The sequence below is a fragment of the Eschrichtius robustus genome, chromosome 6 (assembly GCF_028021215.1).
Source record: "Eschrichtius robustus isolate mEscRob2 chromosome 6, mEscRob2.pri, whole genome shotgun sequence".
NCBI lineage: Eukaryota > Metazoa > Chordata > Mammalia > Artiodactyla > Eschrichtiidae > Eschrichtius > Eschrichtius robustus.
Genome location: NC_090829.1, coordinates 15,339,392 through 15,366,209, shown reverse-complemented (window position 1 = coordinate 15,366,209; position 26,818 = coordinate 15,339,392). Strand labels below are relative to the sequence as shown.

Sequence of the window (26,818 nt, the reverse complement as noted above, 5' to 3'; positions counted from 1 at the left end):
CGTGTAGCAGGTGGCACTGGCGATGCTGGAGAGTGTGAGCGCTGCTGGGGCTCCACTTCTGCCCCCTGAGCTGCAGGAGTGGGAGGTGGATGGACAGCTGCCTCAGGGACAAGGATGTGGCACACCAGTACCCGAGGGACTCCTCTGGAGTTCTGCCACTCTAGTTCATCTACTCTTACCAAGAGGGAGCAGGACCCAGCAGCCAGCTCCTCCTGGCCTGGACCCACCACATGGCCTTCCAAACCAGGTTCCAGAGAAACACCTAGTGTGCTTTCCTGCCTTCGCAAAATGCCCTCTCGTAGCTGGATGGAAACAAGGGTGGAGTATGGATGGTATTTTCACCGTGGGACTCAGGGGCACCTGATTCCTGTCCTACCCTTCCCAAAAGGTCCCTGAGGGAAACACACAAAACAACTCCTCCTGGAGCCCTTCATGTTGGGGAGATCCTTTCCTCTAGCAAAAACTGCCGGGGTCTCTGACTTCTTCACAATAGGCAGAGCTCAGGGCTATGCACTAAGTAGATCAGTGCCTGGAAGAGAAGTCCCTGCACTTTCCCTCTTCACTGGGAATCGACCAAAGTTTACAACTAGGCAGCATCTACTCTGCCCAGTTCAGATACCCAGTCTAATCCTATGAGCGGTTTGCATCCCTTTTTATTTGCCCTTTTCTCAATGACAGCTCTCATAGAGAGAGGAAGGAGGAGAGGCAAATCCACGCTTGTAACTTTAACCTAATTTGCCAACTCAAGCTTTAACACGTCACTGAATAGATGACAGGTAGGTCCTCTGCATCCAAAGGGAGAGACATAATACTGCTTCAGGTTTTGTTTCAGGAGGGTCAAATTTTAAGAGGCAGTGATATTATGAGGTCAGGTCTGATTGTTGCAAATTTCTGGACTTGAGCAATGCTTAAACCATGCCAAAATGTATTGCTTTTCTAAGGATTATTAATAATACATTTTGTAACTACTCAGAGACTGGTTATAAACTTTCAGAGACAGAATGAGAATGTAATCTGTCCACAGCAACAGAGACGAATCACTTTGATAAATTCTTTATGATGGTGCCTCATCTCCTGCAACTCCTGGATTGGTTAAGAGTCTACAGTTAATCCTTCAATAACTCCCATAAGCACTTCATTACTCATCAGACTGTGACATCTTGGGTTGTAAAAGAGGTGCTGTTATATAACACAGGCACTGTGTAGCAGCCTCAGGTCATGAATATTAAGAGACAGCCTCAAATGAATTGATATCAATAAAGACCTCCTGCCAACCTCCACCCAAGAAATAAACCAGAAGAAGGCACGATCTTGTCCTTGGTGGCATCCTGAAAGCAGGAGTGACAGGTGCAGGCACTGTGCTCTTTGCCGCTTTCATGGTTGCCAGCCTTCCCACCAAGCCATGACTTTATAATTATGTTGATGAGCATAAGATTGACTCAGTAATTTTCCTCTCTCATATTATCCTTTTCTGGCTTTTGTATTAAATGTATAGTAATCTCGTAAAGTGAGTTGTGAAGCACTTAACTGGTTCGTTTGATCTGCTGACATTTACTGTGCAAATTGATATTTGTACTTATTTCTACCTTATCCTACTCATTCAACTTCTCTATGCCCATTTTTTATCATCTTCCTTTGAACTATATATTTTTCTTATTCAATTCAATTTCAATTATTTCAATTTCAATTAGTTCAATAGTTTTTGTTTTTTTTGTATTTTGCTCTACTTGTTTGGAAGTTATCTCTATTCTTTTAGTGGTTCCCTTAAAATTTTGCCACGCCTATTTACCTTGACAATGTCTAATTTAATTGATGTGTTTTCCTTCCTCTCAAACACTGTAAGGCAGTTAGAAGGCTCCGATTCTGTTCAACCCCTCCCAACTTAAATGCTACTATTGTCCAGTATATTTCTTTAGTTTTGTTTTTCTTTGACCTGACAAATTAGACATTATTATACTGTTTAATACAGAATATTGTTTGCCAATTTCTTTGATGACTATTCCTTCTTACATTTAAGGCCTTCCTTCTGAGAAAATTTTTCTTCTTCCTGAAGGACATCTTTTAGAAATTCTGTAAATAAGGGCCCATCTGTGAAATGCTCTATTTAAAAAAAAATCTGAAAATGTTTTTATTTTGTTCTCATGCTTTTAAGATAGTTTCACTGGATCCATAATTCTAAGTTGACAGTTATCAACTACCAGCATTTTGAAGACATTATTTCACTGTCTCCTGAATACTGTAGTGGCTGTAAAGAAGCCAATGGTCTTTTTAAGTGCTATTCCTTTACAGGTAACCTTTTCCTCTGCCTGCTTTTAAGACTACCTCTTTATCTGCAACCTCATTGTTTGTAATATATTCAGGTGTGGAGTTCCTTTTATTTTTTCTCCAGATTCACAGTACTCCCAGAATCTGAGTATTCACATTATTCATATATCCTAGAAAATATTCTGAGCTTTTACATCTTCAAGTATTTCTTCTTCTTCATTGTCTCTATTCTCTCCTTCCTGAACCCCCAGTTCTACCTATTAGGCCTTCTCAAATTACCTTCCATGTCTCAATCACTTTCAAATTTTGTACCTTCTTATTTCTCTATAACATATTCCGGGTACTTTCTTAAGCTCTGTGTTCCAGTATGTTAATTCTTTTTAAAAAGATATTTAATATGCTACTTAATCCATCCACTGAGTTTCAAATTCCAATGATTACATATTCTATAATTCTACAAGTTCTAGCTTGTTCTTTTTTCAAACCTAATTGGTCAATTTTAACAGTCTATTATCTCATGATCCCCCGACCCCATTTCCATCTCTCATTTGTTCAAATATTTTTACCTATTGTGACAGATTATCTTTTTATAAAATGGCTGCAACAATATTTCTAGTGCCAAATTCCCCCTCAGAACCTCGCCAACCCTCATCAAGAGGTGAAGTCTATTTTCCTTTCCCTCAAGCCTGGCCAAAGCCTTTGTGATTTCCCTGACAACCAGAATGCTGTGGAAGTCACACATCAAGCTTCTGAGGCTAGGTTAGAAAAGGTGATACTCTTCTGCCTGGCTCTCTCTACAGATGCTCTGGGAACCAGCCACCATGCTGTGAGGAAGCCCAGGCCATGAGGTGAGGTCACATTTGGACGTTCTGGCTGATAACTCCAGCTAAGGTCTCAACCACAGCCAGCAGGAACCACCAGAAATATGAGTGAAGGAGCCTTCAGAGTGTTGCAGTAGCCTGCGGCTGCCACTCCAGCCTTCCAGCTGTGGACCCCGGCAACACGGAGCAGACACAAACCATTTCCCCTGGACCCTGAATGCCTGACCCACAGACTCTACGAGCATAACAAATGGTTGTTTTATGCCACTAAATTCTGCAGTAATTTATTAAACATTGACAGATTATAAGAATTCCAGTTAGTTCATATTCAGTATCTGGTAATTCCAATAGCTGAAGTCCTTGGCAGTCTAATCAATCTGTCTCCCCTCCCATCCCCCCCCATCTCTTTTCTTTCTCTCCTCTCTCTCTTGCTGACTCCCACCATTACAGCTCGTTTCCTTATGTATTTGGTAACTTTTCATTGAGATCGCACATTTGGCTGAAGTTAATCTGTAGATATCCTGAGGCTCTTTGGTTGAGGATGCTTTCCTACCAAGAGAATTTCCATTTGCTTTGGCTGGCTCCCAGAAGGTGCTGTCACTGGCATTATTTTTATTTATATCTCCTCTTAGAGTTACCCATACTGAACGTGTAATATGGATTCAAAATCCAAACCACAAGAAAGCAGGTCTGTGGTTAGAAATTCTCAAGGGAGGCTAATGTTATTACTATTTTTCTCCACTAATAGCCATTTTTCTCCACTTAACAGTGACATAAGTTTGTTCATTGGCTGCCTCTGTTGCAGGTGGATATTTCCTAGGCACATTCATTCAACCTACAAGTACTTAATAAATATCCTTTATATGTTCCTTTATAGGAATATGGCTCATGTTCCTTTACATGACATGTTTAGGACCCCCAACAGTGCTGCAGCCAGGTTTACAATTCAGTTTTTAAAATTATCCCTCCAATTACCTACTTCCCATACCTATTGGAATTAACTAGAAGCTCTACGAGATCAGGCCTATTATCTTTTTCCTTTTATTTTCTTTCATACTCACAGTGACTACAAAAGCCCAATATGCACAGGAGATGCTCAGAACAGTTTTTGTTTTTGTTTTTTCCCCAGCTTTACTGAGGTATAATTGACAAATAAAAATTGTTATGTATTTAAATTATACACTGCGATATTTTGATATAATGTGAAATAACCACCCCAGTCAAGCTAATTAACCCATTCATCACCTCAAATTTTTTTTTTTTTGGTGGTGGTGAGAACATTTAAGATCTATTCTCTTAGTAAATTTCAAATATACAAAATACATTTTTGAAGGTGACTATCAGCCAATCAAGGGAAGCTTAGTAAACAAGGAAAACAGGTGAAATTAAATTGACCACTGGCAAAAGAAATCTTTCTATAGATTTAGAATTCAAAAACCCTATCAGAAGGGTGGCATGTGTTTCAGTTTTCTGTATAAATCTGATTATACCTAAAGAGTTAAAGAGTTTAGTACATGTTTAATAAGCAGTAACACCTGGGAGAGACTAACTGAAAAGACCACATACACTCTTACTTATGTTTCTTCTTTGGTGAGATCTTCCCATGCAGTCTAACTCCAGTGTGGAGATTCAATGACACTCATATCTTTTTATTTGTCTTAGGGCAAAAACACCCATCCATTTAAAAATTCTAGAATCAGAGAATATTAAGAGTAGGAACAGGGACTTCCCTGGCAGTCCAGTGATTAGGACTTCACCTTACAATGCAGGGGGGTGCAGGTTCAATCCCTGGTAGGGGAACTAAGGTCTCACATGCCACTGGGCAACTGAGAGGCCACATGCTGCATCGAAGATCCCATGTCACAACTAAGATCCAGCACAACCAAAATAAATAAATAAATAAATATTAAAAAAAAAGAGTAGGAACAACCTTGTAGAACACCTGTGTTTTTTTTTCGTAAATATTTTTTTTGATGTGGACCATTTTTAAAGTTTTTACTGAATTTGTTACAATATTGCTTCTGTTTTATGTTTTGATTTATTGGCCTCGAGGCATGTGTGATCTTAGCTCCCTGACCAGGGATTGAACCCACACCACCTGCATTGGAAGGAGAAGTCCTAATCACTGGACCACCAGGGAAGTCCCTGATGTTCTTTTTCAAATGTTCTTTTTATAGGTGGATAAACTGAGACTCAGAAATGGGTTTACTGAGGCTCAGAACAAGGAAATAATTGACTGCAAGAGCAGTATTAACGTGGTATTAGTAGCAGAGCCAGTATTAGAACCCAGCTTTTCTGACTCGCAGACCAGTGTTTCTGTCACAGAACTACCATTCTTGTTTTATGTGATATTTGTAGGGTAAAACAGAAACCCCTGAAATAGATTGCTCTACATTCTATGTTTCTTTGAACACTGTACACAGGAATGGTGTCAGACTTCCTCGTTTAAGCTTCCCATTTCACAGACGAATGATCAGAGGCTCAGAGAGGTCTCTCCATCCACTCATTTAAATCTCAGTATGTCACAGCTCCTTGACCCTCCCAACTTCTGTTTCTCTACTTTCATTATATTCTCAACTCTCTTCCTCTTGATTTTACTTTCCATTTCTTCACAGAAATGTGAAATACCTGCTTAATGAACAAGACTTCCTTATATACTGTTTCAAGAAAAACTTGATCAGAACTTATGTCAGAAAAATCTAAAAGGAAAGTTATCTGCTGGGTCCCAATGTGAACTTCGAGTTAATGCATCATAAACTATGTTTAAAACACTATTTTTTCCTTACTATTCCATTGCTAAAATTTTCCTTCAGTCCTTTCCAGAATAGCCACATAATTCCAGGAGGACACCATTAACACAGTCTGCATGTGAACGGTGCCCCTACCGCTGTGCACTTCACATCCTGAATAACCTTAGATAATGGCCCTGTTTCCATTCATCTCACACACCCAGACTTTTTCAGCTCTTTTAATACTACCATAGCAGGGAGCTGAAACGAATCATGTTTTACTCTCCTTTCATCCTTCGCAATCTGTGAACAGCAGTATTTACTCCCATGAGTCTATCAAAACTTGAAATTAATGTGGTTCTGGTCACTCATTTATTTCAAGGTCACTCACATCAACAGATGATGGCAGTGATGGTAACAGAACTGCGTAACAGTGAAACAATGCTGCAGGAGTTACATAGCAACAGTGGTTAGAACTAGTTATTTCTAAAAAACATGCCTATTGCCTTTATTTTACTCTATACTACAGGCTGTCAGAAGAATCGAATGCTTGATAGGCTGTCTTGTTTCATTAGTTATCCTTCTGCCTAGAGTTTTAAACGTAGAGCTTCAAAGAGATGACTAGTTGACTACCCAAGATTCACATTTCCCTCCCACAGTGTATACTTGTTTCTGGGAAGTGGCTGCACAGCTGTTCACAGCATTTCCCAGTCCCCTTGCATCTATGCAAGGCCATATGACTAAATCGAGCTAATGGGATAGGAGTAGAAATTCATGTTTATTATTGTACTTCTAGGCAGAGGAGGACAAGTATCCAATATTTATCTCCCATTTGTGATGGTCTTAGAGGCCAGCATTGAAGATAGTGGGATCATGAGATGGAAGAAACCTGGGTTCCTGATTAAATCTTGGAGGAAAGCCACCCAACCAGAAACATCTATTTGGGAACGTTGGGTAAGTGAGAAACAAACCTTTGTTATGCTAGGCCATTGTGATCTTGGGGCTGTTTGTTATAGCAGATGACCTACACTGATTAAAACAATGAATATCTGTTGGTTGTACAAAATTCTTTTAAAGAGAAGAGACCTGTTATATCTTCTGCAGCACCTTCATAGCAAGTGCTTAATGAATGTCCAAGAAAATTTCTTCTGAAAAAGGATAACTGTCATCTGTCTTTCAAAGGGAGTGTAAGATTTTTAAGATTTTGTCTGTTTGCTTTTTAAGGGATACATCCAGGATCTAGCACAGTGCCTGCCTGGCATATTTGTCTATTAATCTCTTTCAGCACCTGTTTGAGTCACAGAATGGCTGGCTATGGACTGACTGAGATCCTAGGGAAGCTCACCGACCCACCAGGCATGCCAGCAGGACTATACAAATCAGACTAGACCTCTAATGAAGTAAAATAAACAAACGAAATCCAAGGGATTCTTGTTGCAGTGATACACTATATGATTTTAGGCAAGTGGCTCAATACCAAAGAATTCTGCTTTGAGAAATGAGAGAAAAAAGAAGAAAAACAGGAGACAAATTAGAGTTGAGAGAACGGAAATTATTTTAAAGCCACCCCACCCCTACAGTTAGAGATCACAATGATGGTCTGATACCTCAAGGAAGCATAATTTTTAAAGCTTAAAGATATATATTAAAAAAATTCATATAACCCCTATCTTACACCATATACAAAAATCAACTCAAAATAAATTAAAGACTTGAACGTAAGTCATGAAATCATAAAACTCCTATAAGAAAACATAAGGAAAAAGCTCCTTGACATCAGTCTTGCTTTTGTTGCCTTTGCTTTTGGTCTTGAATCAAAAGCAAAGGCAACAAAAGCAAAAATAAACAAGTGGGACTATATCAAACCAAAAAGCTTCTGCACAGTAAAGGAAGCCACAACAAAATGAAAAGGCAGCCCACCAAATAGGAGAAAATATTTGCAAATCATATATCTGATAAGGGGTTAATATCCAAAATATATAAAGAACTCAAATAGCTCAATAGCAAAAAACAAATGAAACAAAAAACATAAACAACAACAGCAAACACTCTAATTAAAACATAGGCAGTGGGAGGCTTCCCTGGTGGCGCAGTGGTTGAGAATCTGCCTGCCAAGGCAGGGGACACGGGTTCGAGCCCTGGTCTGGGAAGATCCCACATGCCGCGGAGCGGCTGGGCCCATGAGCCATGATTACTGAGCCTGCGCGTCTGGAGCCTGTGCTCCGCAACAAGAGAGGCCGCGATAGTGAGAGGCCCGCGCACCGCGATGAAGAGTGGCCCCCGCTTGCTGCAAGTAGAGAAAGCCCTCGCACAGAAACGAAGACCCAACACAGCCAAAAATAAAAAAAGAAAAAAACATAGGCAGTGGAACTGAATAGACGTTTCTCCAAAGAAGAAATACAAATGGCCAGTAGGTACAGAAAAGATGTTCAACATCGCTAATTATCAGAGAAATGCAAATCAAAACCACTGTGAGATATCACCTCACATTAATTAGAATGGCTACCATCAAAAAGACAAGAAATAACAAGTACTGGCAAGGATATGGGAAAAAGAGAACCCTTGGGCATTGTTGGTGTGGATGTAAATATTGGTACAGCCACTATGGAAAACAGTATGAAGGTTCCTCAAAAATTAAAAATAGAATGAGCTAGCAATCCCACTTCTGGGTATATATCCAAAGAAAATAAAAACAGGATCTCAAAGAGATATCTGCATCACCATGTTCACTGCAGCATTATTCACAATATCCAAGATATGGAAAAAACCTAAGTGTCTGTCAGTGGATGAATGGATAAAGAAGGTGCAATATATATACATATATACATATATGTATATATATGTATATATATATATACATATATATACTATAAATATATATATATATACACATGCACACAACTGAATACTATTCAGCCACGTGAAGAAGGACATCCTGCCATTTGTGATAATATGAATGGAACTTGAGGGCACTAAATTAAATGAAAAAAGACAAGAGAAAGAGAAATACTGCATGATCTCATTTATATGTGGAATCTAAAAATGCTTAGGGGCTTCCCTGGTGGCGCAGTGGTTGAGAATCTGCCTGCTAATGCAGGGGACACGGGTTCGAGCCCTGGTCTGGGAGGATCCCACATGCCGCGGAGCAACTAGGCCCGTGAGCCACAACTACTGAGCCTGCGCGTCTGGAGCCTGTGCTCCGCAACAAGAGAGGCCGCGATAGTGAGAGGCCCGTGCACCGCGATGAAGAGCGGCTCCCGCTTGCCGCAACTAGAGGAAGCCCTCGCACAGAAACGAAGACCCAACACAGCCAAAATAAATAAATAAATAAATAAATAATAATTAAAGGTGCTAATAATTTTTAAAAAAATGCTTAAGTCATAGAAACAGAGATTAAAGTGGTGGTTACCAGGGGTGTGGGAGAAAAGGGGTGATACTGGTTAAAGAGCACAAACTTCCAGTTGTAAGATGAATAAGTTCTGAGAAACAAATGTACAGAATGGTGATTATGGTTAATACTGTATTTTATACTTGAAAGTTGCTAAGAGAATGAGTAGATCTTAAATATTCTCATCATAAAAAAGAAATAGTATATTATACGATGTAATGCTGGTGTTATTTAACACTATGGTAGTAATCATTTTGCAATATGTATGTGTATCAAATCAACACATTGTACACCTTAAATTTACAGTTATATGTCAACTATATCTCAATAAACCTGGAAAAATACATGTAACTGCATTTTTCATAAAAGAGAAATTTCCTTTTCTTTTGAAAAAGTTTCCTACTGTATACATGATAATCACTTAAATTACTGTATTGTTCAAAGAATTTAAAAGCTCCTTATTCCTTAATGTGACGGAAATTAATCACTACAAAATTAATTTAAAATGATGGTGCTTCCTATAGTGTTCCTAATCAGATAAACTCACCTCTGAAATGTCATCAGTTATGGAATAAAGATGATCAGGGTTATCCTAGTGGCATCTAGTAGCCATGGCAACAGCTAAGAATCAATGGCTGATGTCACTATTGTAGGAGTCTCTGATGAACCTGAAAACTCATCACTAAGGTCTGCTGTTTCCTTGATTATGTTTTATTGATATAAATAATGTAGTACAATGAGCAGATCCATGGTGTTTTGACTTTGGGACTCAGCAAATTTAACACACTCTGTTATTCAACCAGAAGCCTGGTGCCCATTTGATTCACTTCAGGCTTTTTATTTTCTTCTTACATTTCTTAGAACATCTTTGGCTTTTGATACACTCACAACCTCAAACCCCTGTTGAAATTCACCCCAACAATCCACTTGTGCAGTTAGTAGACAGCCTTAATAGCTAAACAACAGGATTTTGCAAGGTATTTGCAAATCAATGGGATTTTTACAGTTCCATATGCTGGGCTTTTGGGGACTTTTACTCTATTATGAAAATTGTATTAAATAGCAAATAAAATATAATGAATTTAAACTGTCCACATGATTATGACTGTAATTACAGTCATAATGTAATGACTATAATTACATTACGGGATTAGGGGTTGCTTAAAACATTTCTCCATCCTCTCAACTCTTAACTTTCCGTCTCCCGTTTTTCTTCCTCTTTTTCATCTCTTTCCCTAGCCTTCCACCACCCTGATCTCATTTCATATCTTCATAGTAACTCCGGACTCAACTATGACCGCTTTTCTAATTCCTTGTACTCTGTTATCTGCATTTCTTCATTCTTTATTACTCTGGGATTCTAAGCTTCTTCAAAATATTTTTATCATCTCCCTTCTCCTCACTGGACTGTATCATCCTTCTTCTGGGGAAACAAAAGGCAAAATAGATTATTTCACTGGTCCCACAAACATATCTCGCATTTTTTTCTCTTGACATACTGTAAATGCTGAAGGAAAATAAACTATGTTGGATGGGCTTGGCAGTAAGGCACGGTAGCCCCTCAGCAATGAACCAGTGAGGATGTGAAAGAAGAGTCAAGACTTGGCAGGAGGAGGAGCTGGAGAAAACCAAGCAGCTAGAGACAGCGTTGCTGTTGACAACATGGGAAGTCCAACGGATGTGTCATATCTGACCTTACCCTGGACAGGCCATGAGAGCTCAGCTGTGGAGTTTAGGAACACCCAGAGAATCCAGGCCAAGTCGACTTCCCTGTCACAGTGCTGGGTGACCAGTCTGTTGGGGCAGGCCCTCAGTGCCGAGGACTTATGGAAAACAGAAACCAGTTCCCTAGGGGGAGATGCTGATGGGAGCTCGGTGGGCGAGGAGACCGCAAGTGAGCCCCTGGGACAGCAGCAGGGCAGGTGGGGGAGCGATGGCTGCTGTAGGATGCAGGAGGTGGCAGTAAAACGTCAGTTCACATCCTTCATGCTCAGAGTATTCCCTACTCTGGTTTTTCCTCTGCAACTCCTTCAAAGCTTTTCTGTAATTAACCATATGTGAGAGAAACCGTTTAAGGGCTAACATTCCCTGCCCTCAGCTGCTCTGATGCAGTCCAATAATTTACCGTATTTATTTACTTCCTGAATCCCTTGTCACTCTCCAGTGCACAGTGGGGCTGTCCCATTACAATCTCTTCCTCTTATCACATCAGCTTGAACGAGGCTTAAGTGCCATGACTAGAATATCAGACTCAACACAAATTGTTAATGTTTCACTTGGCACCACGAGGGAGATGTCATGTCACAGTTATGCACGCTTCCTATTTGGCCTTTTCCACCTTGACCCTCCCAGGTCCATCTGGTACCCAGAATAAACAACTGGATGAGGAGGAGGACCTGCAGCGTCCTGAAACACCTCTCATCAGCTGGTAGCCCCATCAGCAACCGCACAAGGATGGGTGCAGTATCCTTTGAGGGCTGGATGAAGACAAATCTAATTCAAGAAACAATTAAGCAGATGTATACTGGGAGCCAGATTTCTTTTCCCATTCTTTTTCACAGTTGCTATAATAATCTAAGACTTCTAAAAATACAGCCATAAGGATGGCACAACCAGAGCTTGCTAACTAAGAAATAATTAGGCTAAATGAACTCCAGATTCACCAGCTTATGAAAGGAATGGCCCACTGCCTCCATCCTTTTCCCAAATCTTACCCAGTCAACTTGGGAGCTAATATCCTTATCCTATTACTGTTTGTTTTATTTCTTTAAACAGACTAGGGGCAGGGGGTGGGGATGACAAAAAGACCAACCACCAAAGCTTTTAAAACAAAATGAGGCATATTGCAAGGGAAAGGTTGGAGGAGTTCATCGCCTGAAGTTGAAAAACTCCAAGAAGAAACATACAATCAGATGGCACAACTGTCCTCAGTGGGTTGTACGGTATTCCCAGTACAAGGACTGTGATTTAGATAAAATATGGGAGACTGTGGGTAAAGATTTTGGTGTATGAAGACCTGGGTCCAAGTTCCTTGTAGGATCTTGACCACAACACTTAGCTTCTTTGGGTTTCCATTTTATTTGTAGTAACATGGTGATAAAAATGATGTCCATCAACAGGGTTGTCAAGATGATGAAAGGCATATCAGATGAGAAAACACTTTGTGAAGTATAAATGGCTTGTTTTCATTAGTCACCTTTGGTTGTAGTGCTGGTTTTAGGGACTAATCACTGCCTTGCTCCAAGTTGGGAACCCATTAAAACATACACAGAGGAGTCAGAAGTTGAATCAAAACATCATCTTTATTACTATTAAGTTGGACTTAAGAACATGGCTTGACCTGTGGCTTCTTCTTACATTCTAAAACATACTATTTTCTTTTTATCTTCTATACCTGTCTTCTTGATTATACTATAAGCTTCTGGAGAGTACATTATGCCTTATATCTCTTTGTAGCCCCAGAATTTTCCCCAGAGCCATACGTGCAGCAGGTGCTCTGTCTGATAAGGAGTCATGATGAACCACTTTTGTACTCCAGTTCTCTGTGTGAAGCCGCCCTCTCCACTAGCCTGGAGTTTGTGAAGAGAAGGGCTCACATATTTTCACTCCCAGTGCCTAGCACAATGCCTAGGAGTGAAATACATAGCAGGTTCTTTATGAAAGTGAGTTGAAAGATAATGAAAACAGAAGGATACCAAATGATCTACCCAGGGGTTGTAGAGAGGGATTTAAAGTAGGGATGTCTTGTAAAAATTCCATTCTTGATAGCTCATTCATTTGGAAAGAGCTCTATCTGCAAATTGTTTGTGATTTAAGAATTTATGTGAGATAGTTTTCCTCAAGACAAACTTTAGCCTTTGTCTGCTCATCAGGCCCCTTGCCTATCTGGCCATCTGTGCTCTGGATATCTCAATTAGAGTTACTCTGCTAATGTCCTTAGCAGAGAAGAACAGTCATTTAGTAATTAACCTAGAGCCATGACAGAAGCCTGTGACATCTGATGACCCTTGTTCTCCCAAGGGATGCATGCACCATGAAAGTTTCCTTTGGGGTTGCTGGTGTGGAATCAGCTCACGGCATGATACCCAGGCCTCCTGGACAAGTGTAGGAAAGCTGTGAGAAATAACTCGTCTGCCCCTGCATCATTAAGCTCCCTGGGAACTGAGGGAGACGCAGGGCTGCCAGGCCAGGATTGCAGCAGAGGTCAGGAAGAGATGGATACAGAGAGGCTGCGGATCTCAAAACATGCTTTGGAGGAGGGATGCTCATTAGTTCAGGGCCTTGCGGAGAATCTGAGGAAAGAAGCCTTCCTAGACAGATAAACTCTCAATGTTTCCGTGGCTCACTGTCACAGCTACCCAAGCAGGGCTGCTCAAGAGTCAGGCCCTCTGCTTTATGTGATGTTCTCTGTTTTCTAAGCCCCGAGGGGCTCCAAGAGCCTGATGCTACCCACTTCGAGAGAGGCTCACATGTGTGCTTTGTGTTCAACCCTGTACTACACGTTCTCTGTGGGCAGCGTGAGAATCCCCTGACCTTGCCCTTCTTCTGGAACAACTCAAAATAAAACAACTTTACTTAAAGGGATTTACCAACTCCTATCTCTTAACATGATGGCCAGAGACTGATGGGCTAGAGGCACAGTCATTTATCCTGGAGCAAGGCCCTGGTGTTCTGCCTCAGTGGGCCCCACCCACCAGGCTCCGTACCACGGGGCTGATGGAGTGCAGGAAGGGCAGAGGAACTTCAAAACCAACAGCCAGATGTCACCAATACAGACTCATGCAGCCATGAGCCACGTGCGGCACTGTGTGCTTGAAATGTTGTTAGTGACTGAGGACCTGAATTTTAAAGTTTTATTCATTTTTAACTAGATTTAAAAACTGATAACAAATTCAATTGTTAGAAAAGTTTTTAAGTATGTGAATCTAATTTTTCAACTATATATTTTATGATATCTAAATGCCAATCAAGTATTTCTGACGAAAATTCAGTGTCCAAATTGAGATGCGCTGTAAGTGCAAATTATATATGGGGTTTCAAAGACCCGGTATGAAAGAAAGCAAGCAAAATACTTCACTAATAATTTATAAAATATTGATTACATGTTGAAATAATATTTTAGATATACTGGGTTAAATAAAATACATTACTAAAATTAATTTCACCTATTTTTTTCCCACTTTTTCTAATGTGGCTACTGGAAAATATAAAATTGTGACTTACGTTCTCTATGTCTATCAGACAGTACTAATCTAGACCATAACTCCACCCCCTTTCAACATGAGTCTCACCTGACAATATGAACCACCCAAGAAACCTGCCCATTGGTCCTCTGTCCGGTTCATTCTGTTTTAATGCCATTTTTGTTGGGGGACTTTCATGAGCTGGGCACTGTTCAATGCTGGGAATACAGCATGTTGGTTGGCTTGTAGCTGACATTCCAAGGGGAGATGTAGGCAATGCAAAAAAAAAGGCAAAGAAGACGTCAGATGGCTCCATGTGCTATGCAAGACTTAAACCAGGGTAACCTGATGGAGAGAACCTGGGTGGAGAGGAAGCTGCTGGGAGGAGGTCAGGGGGGCCACGCCCCAAGCAGCAGGGAGCCAGTCACGCCAGGTTGTTGGAATACTTGAGGAAGGAAGAGAAAATCAGTGTGACTGGAGCACAAGGCAAGGTGGAGGGTGGTGGAAGGAGAGCCTGGAGTGAGCACTGCACCTGGCTCCGTGGACCCATGTTTGAGCCTCTGCCCTCACATCAACCAGACTTGCATCTTGGACAAGTTACTTATCCTCTCAGGATGGCATCCACTGCTTCATCTGTCAAATGGGGTGACAATTACTAAAGGCTCTTCCATTCAGCTCTGAAAGTATATGCTTTTATGACTCTTCCATATATTCCAGGGAATAAAATCTTGTCGTGGAAAATGGAAGAAAAAGGAAGCAAGTGGAAACATCCTGACTGCTAATCTCTTTCTAGATTTAGCAATTGCTTATCTGATGTCTCCTCTTTCTCTTCCTCTCCTCCTCCTTTTTTTTAAAGAAAATGAAATTTATTTGGTATCAAGCCAACTCATTTTTATGTAGCATCAGAAGGTAAACTTCTAAATTCCCTGGTGTACACACACAAATGTTTTTCTCTAAAACCTGGATCAGCTTCCTCACAAGAACAATTAGATGTTCTGCATAAAGACTGCCCTCCTTCCTTTATAATTATAATACAATTCTCTCAGAAGTCTATAAATAATTTCCTAGTTTTTAGAACTTTACATTTTTGAAGCATCCATTGATTGGGGAAATCTGGATCCTCAGACTGGCAATGACTCTTGCTAAAGTTCCACCTATGAGGAAACATTCCCAAGGAGACTACATGTGTAAGAGCCACATCTCCAGGGAAAGACTAAAATACCTGGTCCCACTCATTTATCATTCCAATTTAATAATGCACAGGAGAAGCCCAGGGGGCCACATCCGGGGCGATTTCAATTACACCTCTAACCACAGACACCTTCATCACCAGCCCTTCGCTGGTCACCTCCAGCCCTCAGCTGGGACTCCAGACAGGTTCTCAAAGAAGGAGACTTAGCAGGAGGACTCGTAGGGGAAAGGACAGAGATGTAATAGTTTGCATTTGTAATATGGTGCATAAGAATGAGAACAAGGTCCTAGAGATAAAAGAGAGATAAGGTTTTACTTTAACTCCGGAGAAACGGGAGGAGTAGGGGAAGGGGTGATAATGGTGGTGAAATAATAACAATCCAAAATTTACAGCTCTGTTCCAAATGCTTTGCGTGTCTCAGTGTATTAAATGTGATAACATGCATGTCATTAATTTAAAGTGCTTAAACGGCGCCTGGCACATGCACTGACCCACAGATAGGGGAATAGGATGCTCCAGCTCTGTCACTCGTGATGGAGACAAGGCCAAGGTGTGACCTGCCCTCTTACCAGAGTTCACAGGAGAAACTAAGCCCAAGCCAGCCTCTGTGGGGCTTTGTTGGATACGGCACCCTGGCGGGGCCTCCTTCCCTTTCCAGGCCCACTCCCTACATCCCTGTTGGTTTCCTGGGAATGTTTCCCAACAAGTCACTTCTTAGGAGTCAAGGTCTGCTTCCAGGGAGCCTGACCAAAGACACTTGCCAAAAGAGAAACTGAATGTCCTAACAATATGAGACCAACTTTTTGGGTGAAATATGGGACATTTTTTCCCTATGGAATTTCTATGGCTAAGCTATTTAAATAAATAATATGCTTTATTTCTTAGCTCAATTATTTTGTAGTTACCACAGGTCAGAATAACAATAACATATCAAAGACATACTGTGACTATATTTGTCTGAGCCTCCTTTTGTGAGTGTTGCTTAGATGAGACCTCAGGTGTTCAGACAAGAAAGCTGCCCAGCCACTTGGGCTTCTTTCAGGCTGGCACTCCCCCAACCTTGGAGGCTGTCCAGGCCTCATAATGGCCTCCAGGACATTATATTATTAATTATCACCATCTCTGTTCCAGTGCCCCACTCTAGAGCTTCCAACCCTCCCTTCCCATCATCTCCCACTGCAACCCGGGATGCCGGGGCATGACCTAGCAGGCACTTGGGGCACGATACTGGTCCCCCATCTAGGTGACTCAAGGACTCTGGCTTTTGGGGAAAGTGAGTATGCTCTCATTTCTTCATCTAACCAAGGAATTTTAAAGTAAACTGTAGCATCTTTTCATCTCAGAGGGCTCTGGGCTCTCTCCTGAGCCACCTTATAATTAGCAGACCCACAGCTGCCAGCACAGAGCCTGGGCTCTGCCCTGTGGGGAGACAGTTGTCTGACTTTGAGAGAACATCTCAGGGAAATCATTAAAGCCCTTATGCTCAGTGTTAACCAGACTCACTCATCACAGTTCAGGGGAATCTAATTCTTGCCTCTTTTCATCAAACACAGCACAATTATGTACCCAGCACTGGCATTCATTGGCAAGGTCAGGAAACATAGCTTGTGCACCAACTATATACAGCACGGGAATCACGGCTAGAGCTGCTCCTGCCCTAGGGGCTCACCCTCAGCATGCATCTCACATCCCCTGAAGCTCATAGCCCTACAGCACTCAGTTTCTGCAAACCTTTCCTGGGAACTTTTACATCAGCTCAATTCACTGTTTTTGTTTGTTTGTTTTTGCTTTTGTTTTTTAAACACTTAGCCTTCTAACCACCACTAGCTACAGCCCTCTCTTGCCCTCACTTTACGGAAAACGTCTCCAAAAAGCTGTATAAACTCATAAGCTCACTAGTTCCATTTCCTCATACCCTGCTCCTCAACCTACACCCACCACTTCCTGAGCACATATTCTGAACTGGGCACTGTGCTAAGTGCTCAAAACACTTATATTTCCAACTCAATGAAGTACAGCAATATTGTGCTCTAGTTGGTTGAGGGGTGGTCCCTCAAAAGTTCTATCTATGTCCTAACCCAGAAACCTGTTAATGAGATCTTATTTGGAAAAAGTATTTTTGCACATGTAATGAAGTTAAGCATATTTGAGATGAGATCATGCTGGATCCAAGTGGGCCCTAAATCCAATGACAAGTGTCCTTACAAGAGACACACACAGGAGAGACACAGGGATAAGAGGGAAAGCCACGTGAAGACAAAGGCAGAATTTGGAGTGATGCAGCCATGAACCAAGGAACATCTTGGAACCACCAGAATGGAAGAGTCAAGGAAAGATTCTCCCTTGGAGCCTTTGAGGGCAGTGTACCTCTGCTGACACCTTGATTTCAGACTTCTGGCCCCCATAACTGTGAGAGAAAAAAAGTTCTATTGTTTTAAGGCACCAAGTTTGTGCTAATTTGATACGGCAGCCATAGGGAGCTTTTTATAGATGGGGAAACTGATGAAGATGCTGGGGGGGTGCGGAGTAATATGACTGGCCACAGCTCACAGGGCACCCTGATATCCTGTGTGATGTGCTGGTGCAGCCAGATCAAAGACAAGAAATTCACTTTTGAGGAGCTGTCAGGACACCTGCAGCAGACAAAGGATTTATGCCCTGCAGGAGAAAATTTCAGAAACTTCTGAAGGGGAAGAGCAAAGAGAAGAGAAAGCCTGGTGACGGAGACGAACCAAAGGAAAGGAAGGGGAAATGGGTGAACAGGAGAGGGAGACACGAAAGGAGAGCTGGCAAAGGCAATGTGGCTTAGGTTTTGGGAGCTTCTTGGATTCTAGCCTAAAGAATCTCCAGTGTCCATCACATTTGTAAAGGCAATGATTAAACTGTTCAGAAAACGTCCACTGAAGATTTATTACAAGCCAACATGAATCTGCTGGGAAAAAAATCCCTTTTCTTCATTTAAAAAATTCTGCTCCAACTTCTCTCATTTAGAACAATTTTCCAGAATTTTATCAGATCCTGATAAGCCAGAAAACCCTTTGTTAGAATAGCCCCCATTGAGTTTTACATGCACTAATGAGTGTTCTATTAAATTGGAAGCTGGGCGGGGACATGCTGGACTGTCTTGCACATTTCCTTTTTAAAATTTTTAAATGAGATTTACTAAACAATAGTATAATTTAACAACAAAAGAAATACTTAAGTTATTTAAGGACAGTAGTAAAACAATAACCCATGTTTGGAAGGCATTTTACAACTTATAAAATGTTTTTATACCCTGATCATTTAACTCTCACAACAATCCTCAAGGTAGATATACTCATCATCTGTGTATTGCAGTTAAGGAAAATGAGGCCTCTCTGGGAGGTTACCTATTCTGTGCAAAGTCACATAACTACTAAGAGAAGACGTGAGAGCTCAAAGTACATTCTTTAAATCCAAATTCTATGCTCTCTCCCACCGTATGTTTAAGCAAAACTACTTTCATATAGAAAACTGAATTTACTCATTAAGAGTTAACATTTAAATTTGCATAAGTCAACAGCTCTATGTGTGAGCATGACTTCCCTCACCTACGTTCCTGCTAACTATGTAATGGAATACACTCGAAAGTCATAAAATTGAGTTTCTTTAAAATATTTTATTCCTCAGTCTTCACTGACATTGCTTACAATGAGAATGCCTTACTAATGTTTGGTTATTCTGCATAAGAGAGTTGTTGACTTAATGCAAATTTAAAAATCACAACTTAAAATGTGAAAGACATTAAATCAACATGACACCTTTAAGGGCCCAGTATGCACAGACTTCCTGGGTTAATGTCACACTTCAAAGTGTTACCTCCTCAATTTTTCTGTGTGAATGACTTAACCTTCAGAAGCAAAGAGACCTGTTCTCCCTAAGAGAACATTTGCATATTTTTGCATAATAAAAAAAAATCCAGCCTCAAATTCTTGATTTGCAAAAGAACTATTTAGCATGAAATGAGGAAGAAATCGTCTTATAAAATCACATTCTAAAATGGGCCCACTGCAGTGAAGAGTCAGAGCCAAGGGCTACTCTTGTGTTTTGTCTTTGCTTTATAACCTTAGCTAGTCCGTTCCTTGTGCCCTTTCTTAAAACAGAGTAAAAACTAACTTCCAGTGTATCCTGAGGAGTAACTGAAACTTCAAGTTCTTACAGTTCCTAACCCTACAACACTGTGATTCTGCTGGTTCTCTTCCTGACATCTTTTCTCCTCCTCTTCCTTCCCAACTGACCCTGATTTTGTTCCAAGATCCATTTCACCACTAGGCAGCTCAAGTGATGCAGGGAAGCTGAAAGCATCTTTGGCTCCAGGATAGCCCTTCTTTAGTCTAAGACAGTGATTCTCAACGTGTGGTCCCTGGACCAAAGCTTCAGCATCACTGAAAATTTCGAAATACAAATTATCGTCCCCATCCCAGATCTACTGAATCAGAAATTCCAGGCATAGTGCCCAGCAATCTGTATTTAAACAAGCCTTTCAGGTGATTCTGTTGCATGGTTATCACTGCTATAAGCCAGTGATTCTCAACCCTGCTTGCACATTAGAATCACCTGATGCCCAGGCCCCATGCTCCCCACCCCCTCTTCCAAAGATTCTAATTGATCTGGGGTGGGTCTGGACAAGGGGATTTGTTAAAAGCTCTCCAGGTGATTCTAATGTACATCCAGGTTTGAGAAACTCCGATGAAAGCCAATCAGAGTAATCCAGTCTAAAATACTGAATTGCAGTGTGGATGAAGTGGATGCCTCCCATTTCCATAGTGCTGACTGGAGACCAAACATGTCATTACCATTATTTTAGCCACTGGTGGTAGCACTTTGCTCTCTGCTACTAAATGCAGCATGCTCTTTTACTTTCATGGCCTCCGGAGTGACAGATTTGCAAGGGGTGGAGGACAGACAGTCCAACAGCTGTTTGGCAGTGGAGGCACGCTTAGTTGGCATGTTTTGTATGGAAAGAGGTGAAAATCATTTAGATAAGAATTCGTGGCAAACCAGGATTTGCACCCAAGTAGTCTTAATCCAGAATCTGAGCTCTTAACTGTGGCTGCCACAGTGTCACTCCACATGGAGGTTATAGGCAGGCACCTTCAGTGAGAGAGGGAAGCACCTTCAACGGTGGTGGAGGAAATGAAAATTCTTCATTTCATATGCAAACATAATGCAATATCTTTATAACTGCCTGTAACATTGAAAAGAGATTACATTTCTGGATTTAGTTCTTGTTTGGACATAAATTCCATGTCAGTTACGATTCATACCACCTCTCCCTCCTTAATTTCAGGGAAAACTTCCTCTCACTTCTCAGGAAAAACAAACCATGAAGACAGTGGTTCTCAAATATTTTGGTCTCACGACCTCTTTATACTCTTAAAAATTGAGAACCACAAAGAGGCTTTGTTTATATGGGTTATATCTACTAATATTTACTATACTAAAAATTAAAGCTGAGAAACAAAAACATTAATCCATTAAAATAACAATAAACTCATTACATGTTAACAAATAACATTTTAAATAAAATATAACCATAATTTCTAAAACAAACAAAAAAAATAGTGAGAAGGGTGCCATTGTTTTAATTTTTGTAAATCTCCTTAATATCTGGCTTATGAAAGACAGCTAGCTGGATCTCACATCAGCTTCTGCATTCAATCTGTTGCAATATAGTTGAAGACCATAAACCATAAAGATAATGCAGTTGGGACTTCCCTGGTGGCACAGTGGTTAAGAATCCGCCTGCTAATGCAGGGGACATGGGTTCGAGTCCTGGTCCAGGAAGATCCCACATGCTGCGGAGCAACTAAGCCCGCGTGCCACAACTACTGCAGCCCGCACGCCTAGAGCCTGTGCTCTGCAGCAAGAGAAACCACTGCAATAAGAAGCCTGCGCACCGCAACGAAGAGTAGCCCCCGCTCGCCGCAACTAGAGAAAGCCCGCCTGCAGCAACGAAGACCCAACACAGCCAAAAATCAAAATAAATAAATTAATTAATTTAAAAAAATACTTTAAAAAAAGTATTAAAACAAAAAAAAGATAATGTAGTTGGAAAAGGAGAGCCTCACAGACTTCCTGAAAAGGTCTCAGGGATCCCGAGAGGTTCTTGGACCACACTAGGAGAACTGTTGTTCCTGGTAATGCAAAGCCATTGAAAGATCATCAGCAGAGGACAAGCTGCTATTCTGTGGCAATGTTAGGGTGAATTAGAAGGAGGAGGCCTGAGATTAGGGCAGCAAGAAGGAAAACTATTAAAAGGGTTCAGGCAAGACCACAGGAAGCCCTTCACTAAACAGAGACAATGTGGATGCAGAGAAATGTATTCACAACAAGTTAGAGTCCATGGGAGCTGGTATCCAACTGCATCCAGGTTGGAACAGAGAACAAATTGAGATGACTTTAGGTATTCAGGGATGGAAATCCAGGAGGATGGTGATGATAAGGGTATAAATAAGGCAAAATAAGATCATTTCTGGTTTAAGTTGGCCAAAGAGGCAAGAGATAAGCCAGAAAGAGGAATGAAGATTCAAAGACCATTGACTCAAGGAGATCCAGAGAAATGGACAGGCCCTGGGAAACTTATCTGTTTAAACTGCTATACTCAATATGGTTTAAAATGACACCAACACAGCATTTGCCTTGAGAAGGTAAAGTTAATTTCTTTAAAAATGCAAATATCCCTGAAAGGTATGGAGACGCTCCCTAGCCAATGAAGCACACCTTGGCATTAATTAATTTAGTCAGATTGCTTTCTACCTTAATGAATACATGAGAACTTCAGATCACAGACCAGAGTAGGGCAACTGGTCTGGGTAGGTACCATGGTGGGACTCTGGGTCTACTATGGGATAAGGATAAGCATGGAGGAAAAAGAGAGGGAAAATGTTAATCCCCTGTGGGAGATATTACTATGTGGATATTTCTAGTTTAAGAAGTGACTGGAGGGACGAATAAAGTCACTGGGTAGCTGGTTGGCAAAAAGTGTTAGTTAGAGCTAAAAAAGCACCAAAGACATTTTGCTCACTGTAAAGGATTTTTAGGGGCTTCTGCCCAGTTCCAGAGATCAGATGAGATGCAGATCATCCCATTAGAAATGAACTCCATTCTCAACCAGCTTCTCATTATGCCTGAAAGAGTCTAGAGAGTTGAGTAATATGGATTTTGGGGGGTGTGTGCATAATTCAAGTCTGCGACAGTTGCAATCCCCATGGGCCAGGTAAAGAGGGCAAAAAAGGTGATATCTTTTACCTTCTAAATTCTACAGGTTAGGGGCCCAAATCTACAGCAGGAGTTCTCTTTCTCTTCCACCTTCTGAGTAACAGGGACCCGTGAACAGTTCTCTGGATTGAGCAAAGGATTACTTTTTGTATGGTCAACACAGTTCAGTGTATTCTGAGGATGCAAGAGCAAGCAAGATGTACCAATAATACAGAGTACGAATTAAGAATACAGATGCCTGGGTGTAGAGCAAATGCTTAACTTACTAAACAACTAATTGCTAATTGTTAAGGAACTAATTGCTCCTTAACTCTGAGTAAGTATCCAAACAACTTTGACTTAAATAGATATTGGTATATAAAAATTATTTTCATGAGCTCAAAAGGATTGTCTTGGTCTTCTTAAAAATGAAGTAATGCAACAAATTTCCAGTACACAGCACCCAGGCAAAGACCAAATCTGTCAACTCAGGACTCAGCGCCTCTCCAGTAATGTCACGTTCTTCAGCATTTATAATGATGCTCCTTATTTTCCATTATTACTTTTTAAAAAAATTGTGACATGGCCTGGGAAAGGCAGCCTTGATCGTGTCAACTCCCTCCTCTGTAGAATGAGATCAATGATAATTAATGTCCTGCTTGCCTAATAAGGTTTGTAAGGATCAAATTCTGTAAAACTGTCATTGACAGACGAATGGATAAAGAAGATATGGTACATATATACAATGGAATATTACTCAGTCATAAAAAGGAACGAAATTGGGTTATTTGTAGAGACGTGGATGGACCTAGAGACTGTCATACAGAGTGAAGTAAGTCAGAAAGAGTAAAACAAATATCATATATTAATGCATATATGTGGAATCTAGAAAAATGGTGCAGATGAACCGGTTTGCAAGGCAGAAGTAGAGACACAGATGTAGAGAACAAACGTATGTACACCAAGGGGGGAAAGCGGGTGGGGGCTGGTGGTGATGGTGGGATGAATTGGGAGATTGGGATTGACAATATATATACTAATATGTATAAAATAGATAACTAATAAGAACCTGCTATATAAAAAAATAAAATTCAAAAAAAAATTCTGTAAAAATGTTTTGTGAACCAAATGTTAGTTACAGTAGAGCTCCTAGAGAGGCTGTATCCTTCTCTTGCAGACAGGAAGGCCCAATAAGGGAACAGGCATTTACTGTAGTTCTATATACCATGGTGGTCATATCCCATTTTATATATGAGGCACATGGAGATTAAGTAACTTACCTAACATAAACTACCTACTAAGTGGTAGGGATAGGATTTGAACCCTGGTTGGCAGCTCAAAAGCCCAGGTATTCCTGGCACTAGCTTCACACCTACTTTATTACTTAGGTCTAAAAAGGAAAAATGAATGCAGCATTTGTTTTTTACATAATCACGAAGGTTCTCATCACCACCTTCATCCTCAAGCTCTTAGTCATTCCAAGGTATTGTTTAAAATGTGTTAAACCTTCCCAAAGGGCTAAAGCTGGCAGGATGAAATACTCAGTATTGCACTGTGGGATGAAGCCCAAGAAATAAAATAAAGGCAGAGACAGTCAGTTGTAATAAAAGTAAAATATTAAACCCTCAATTGCCCTACCTGCCGAAGACTGCATCCCTCAAGCACACATAAGCCTCAATGACTGGTGATTGTGACGTACTGACCCAGAGAGAGCTTGGATTTTTTTTTCACCCTTACCTGACATCACTAATAGGATGCAAACTTTGCCCATCATGGGTTAGAACCACCCCTGTCTGGGGGTGTGTGTGTGTGTGTAAAATCCTATTTATCCTTCAAATGTTCCCTCTCCCATCAAGGCAGAATTAATCATTCCTTGATGACACTGCTTCTTCAATCCGTAAAGCCTTTTCTCTAACAAGCAAGCTTATCATTTAAAAAAAAAAAAAAAAAAAGGCAACAAACCCTATAGAATACATGGAGAAAGCACATGAGAGAGTCCCTATAACTCTTGGCGATGTTCCATCAGGCTGAAATCAGACTGACGTGATCTGTGTTTCAGGGATTAGAATTCAATAGCAAAAATGAGTCAATTAAAGCACCCAACCAGAATGCTATCTGTAGATAAAGTGCTTTGCACTGGGGGCACAACATAACCTGAATTGCTAAATTCTAAGGGCTGACTGGTGATTTGCATCTCAATCTCTTTTCACGTTATTTCCTTGGCAAAAGTTAACAAGGAGCCACTCAGCCTAGGAAAGATAGGTCCTCTATTTACCTCAGCAAGAATTAGACAAGCACAGTGAATTTCAAGTTTTCCCAACTCAATGCCTTTGGTTTGACCCAGAGTGAGCAATGTCTGTTGTCCCAAATGTGTCAATCTGAATATCAAACCTGCCAACTGGTATTGGATTTTACATTCATTCAGTGACAATCCAATCCCAAAGACTACACACTCCCTATATGGCAACTGGCACTTTGTGGCACAATACACAAAACACATGAACAACCTGCAGAGAAGATCAGGATCGAACACTTCATTCTACCACCAAACCTAAACAAACCACATTTTCACCACTCATTATCTAAGAACACGCATAACTATGCAAAACATTCCAAGTCAAAGGCTGTACAGTCACTGAATGGTAATAGGTTCTATGTGACTAAATCCCACAGCCTACCATTCCCTCTTCATGAGGAGCCCAGAGGGGATCATACTGGAACCCCCTTTATTCTGCCACAAAACCAAGAGTAATAACGTTTTTGACACTCATTTTCAAATTGTGCTTAACATGCCAATTTAGAATTATTATAACGAAGTCTACAGTAATTATGTACAGTAACTGATGCCCAAGGCAATAGAATGACTTAATGCTTGATACTTCAAGTACCTAGATGAAGCAGAGGGAAAATGTACTGTCCTTCACTGACCAAACCCTGGTCTTCCTCCAGAAGGTGTGTAAGTTTCTGGCACTGGGCAAACAATAACATTGATCTATTCTAGGAAAGAAGAAATGTGACATCAACTTACTTAACAGTTGGCAATAGAGGGCCTGTAAACTTCTCTTCATGGTATCATCTGGTCCTGCTTGTCCTCCAGTTTATTCATGATTCTGTCTAGGAAATTGGGAGAAGAAAATTGTTACATCTGGGAAACAGAATTCAAGTCAAGAATCAGAAAGAACTCCACTCAGTATGATCCTGGTTGTAAAGCCCAAAATACCTGATTTGAAGAGAAAAATTCTTTGAGTGAATATACCATAGTACAGTCTATGTTATAAAACTACCAATTAATCAATTAGATTCTGAAACTGCATACACCACTCATATGGGCAACTAGAGGGTGAGAATCTGGCTTTGGAACTTTTGAGGACTTCCAATTCATCTCCCCTGCATCTCTAGTCTTGAAACAGGAGAAACAAGAAACTTCTAATCTCAGTTCCGTTATTGTGCCCACCAAACAAAACACCCCCAAAAGCGCCACCAATTTGAAACTGTATTATATTAAATAACTTTTCTATTATTTTCTGATTATAAAAGATACCTCTTGGGCTTCCCTGGTGGCGCAGTGGTTGAGAGTCTGCCTGCTAGTGCAGGGGACACGGGTTCGAGCCCTGGTCTGGGAAGGTCCCACGTGCCGCGGAGCGGCTGGGCCCGTGAGCCACAATTACTGAGCCTGCGTGTCTGGAGCCTGTGCTCCGCAGCAGGAGAGGCCGCGATAGTGAGAGGCCCGCGCACCGCGATGAGGAGTGGCCCCCGCTTGCCACAACTGGAGAGAGCCCTCGCACGGAAACGAAGACCCAACACAGCCATAAGTGAATAAATAAATAAATACTTTAAAAAAAAAAAAAAAGATACCTCAAGTGAAGAACATCTGGAAAATCTGGAAAATACAGCTAAACAAAATATAGATAAGGGTGTACAAGAAACTACAAACTACCTATCTCTTCAGCCTTTCGTGTGTATACTTCTACTGGTCTGTTTTGCTTTATGTATTACACATTCTAATTTTTCTCCCTAGC

The 26,818-nt window shown here is 40.9% G+C and overlaps 1 protein-coding gene across 1 annotated transcript in view; it reads right to left on the bottom strand.

Moving 5' to 3' along the window:
• The window catches only part of TMEM108 (transmembrane protein 108), a 154,803-nt gene extending 128,936 nt beyond the window's left edge, over positions 1–25,867 (bottom strand). The window contains exon 1 of the mRNA XM_068545610.1: positions 25,828–25,867. Coding sequence (XP_068401711.1) covers positions 25,828–25,867 — 40 coding nt within the window. The remainder of the gene's footprint in view (positions 1–25,827) is intronic.
• Positions 25,868–26,818: the final 951 nt, after the last annotated feature.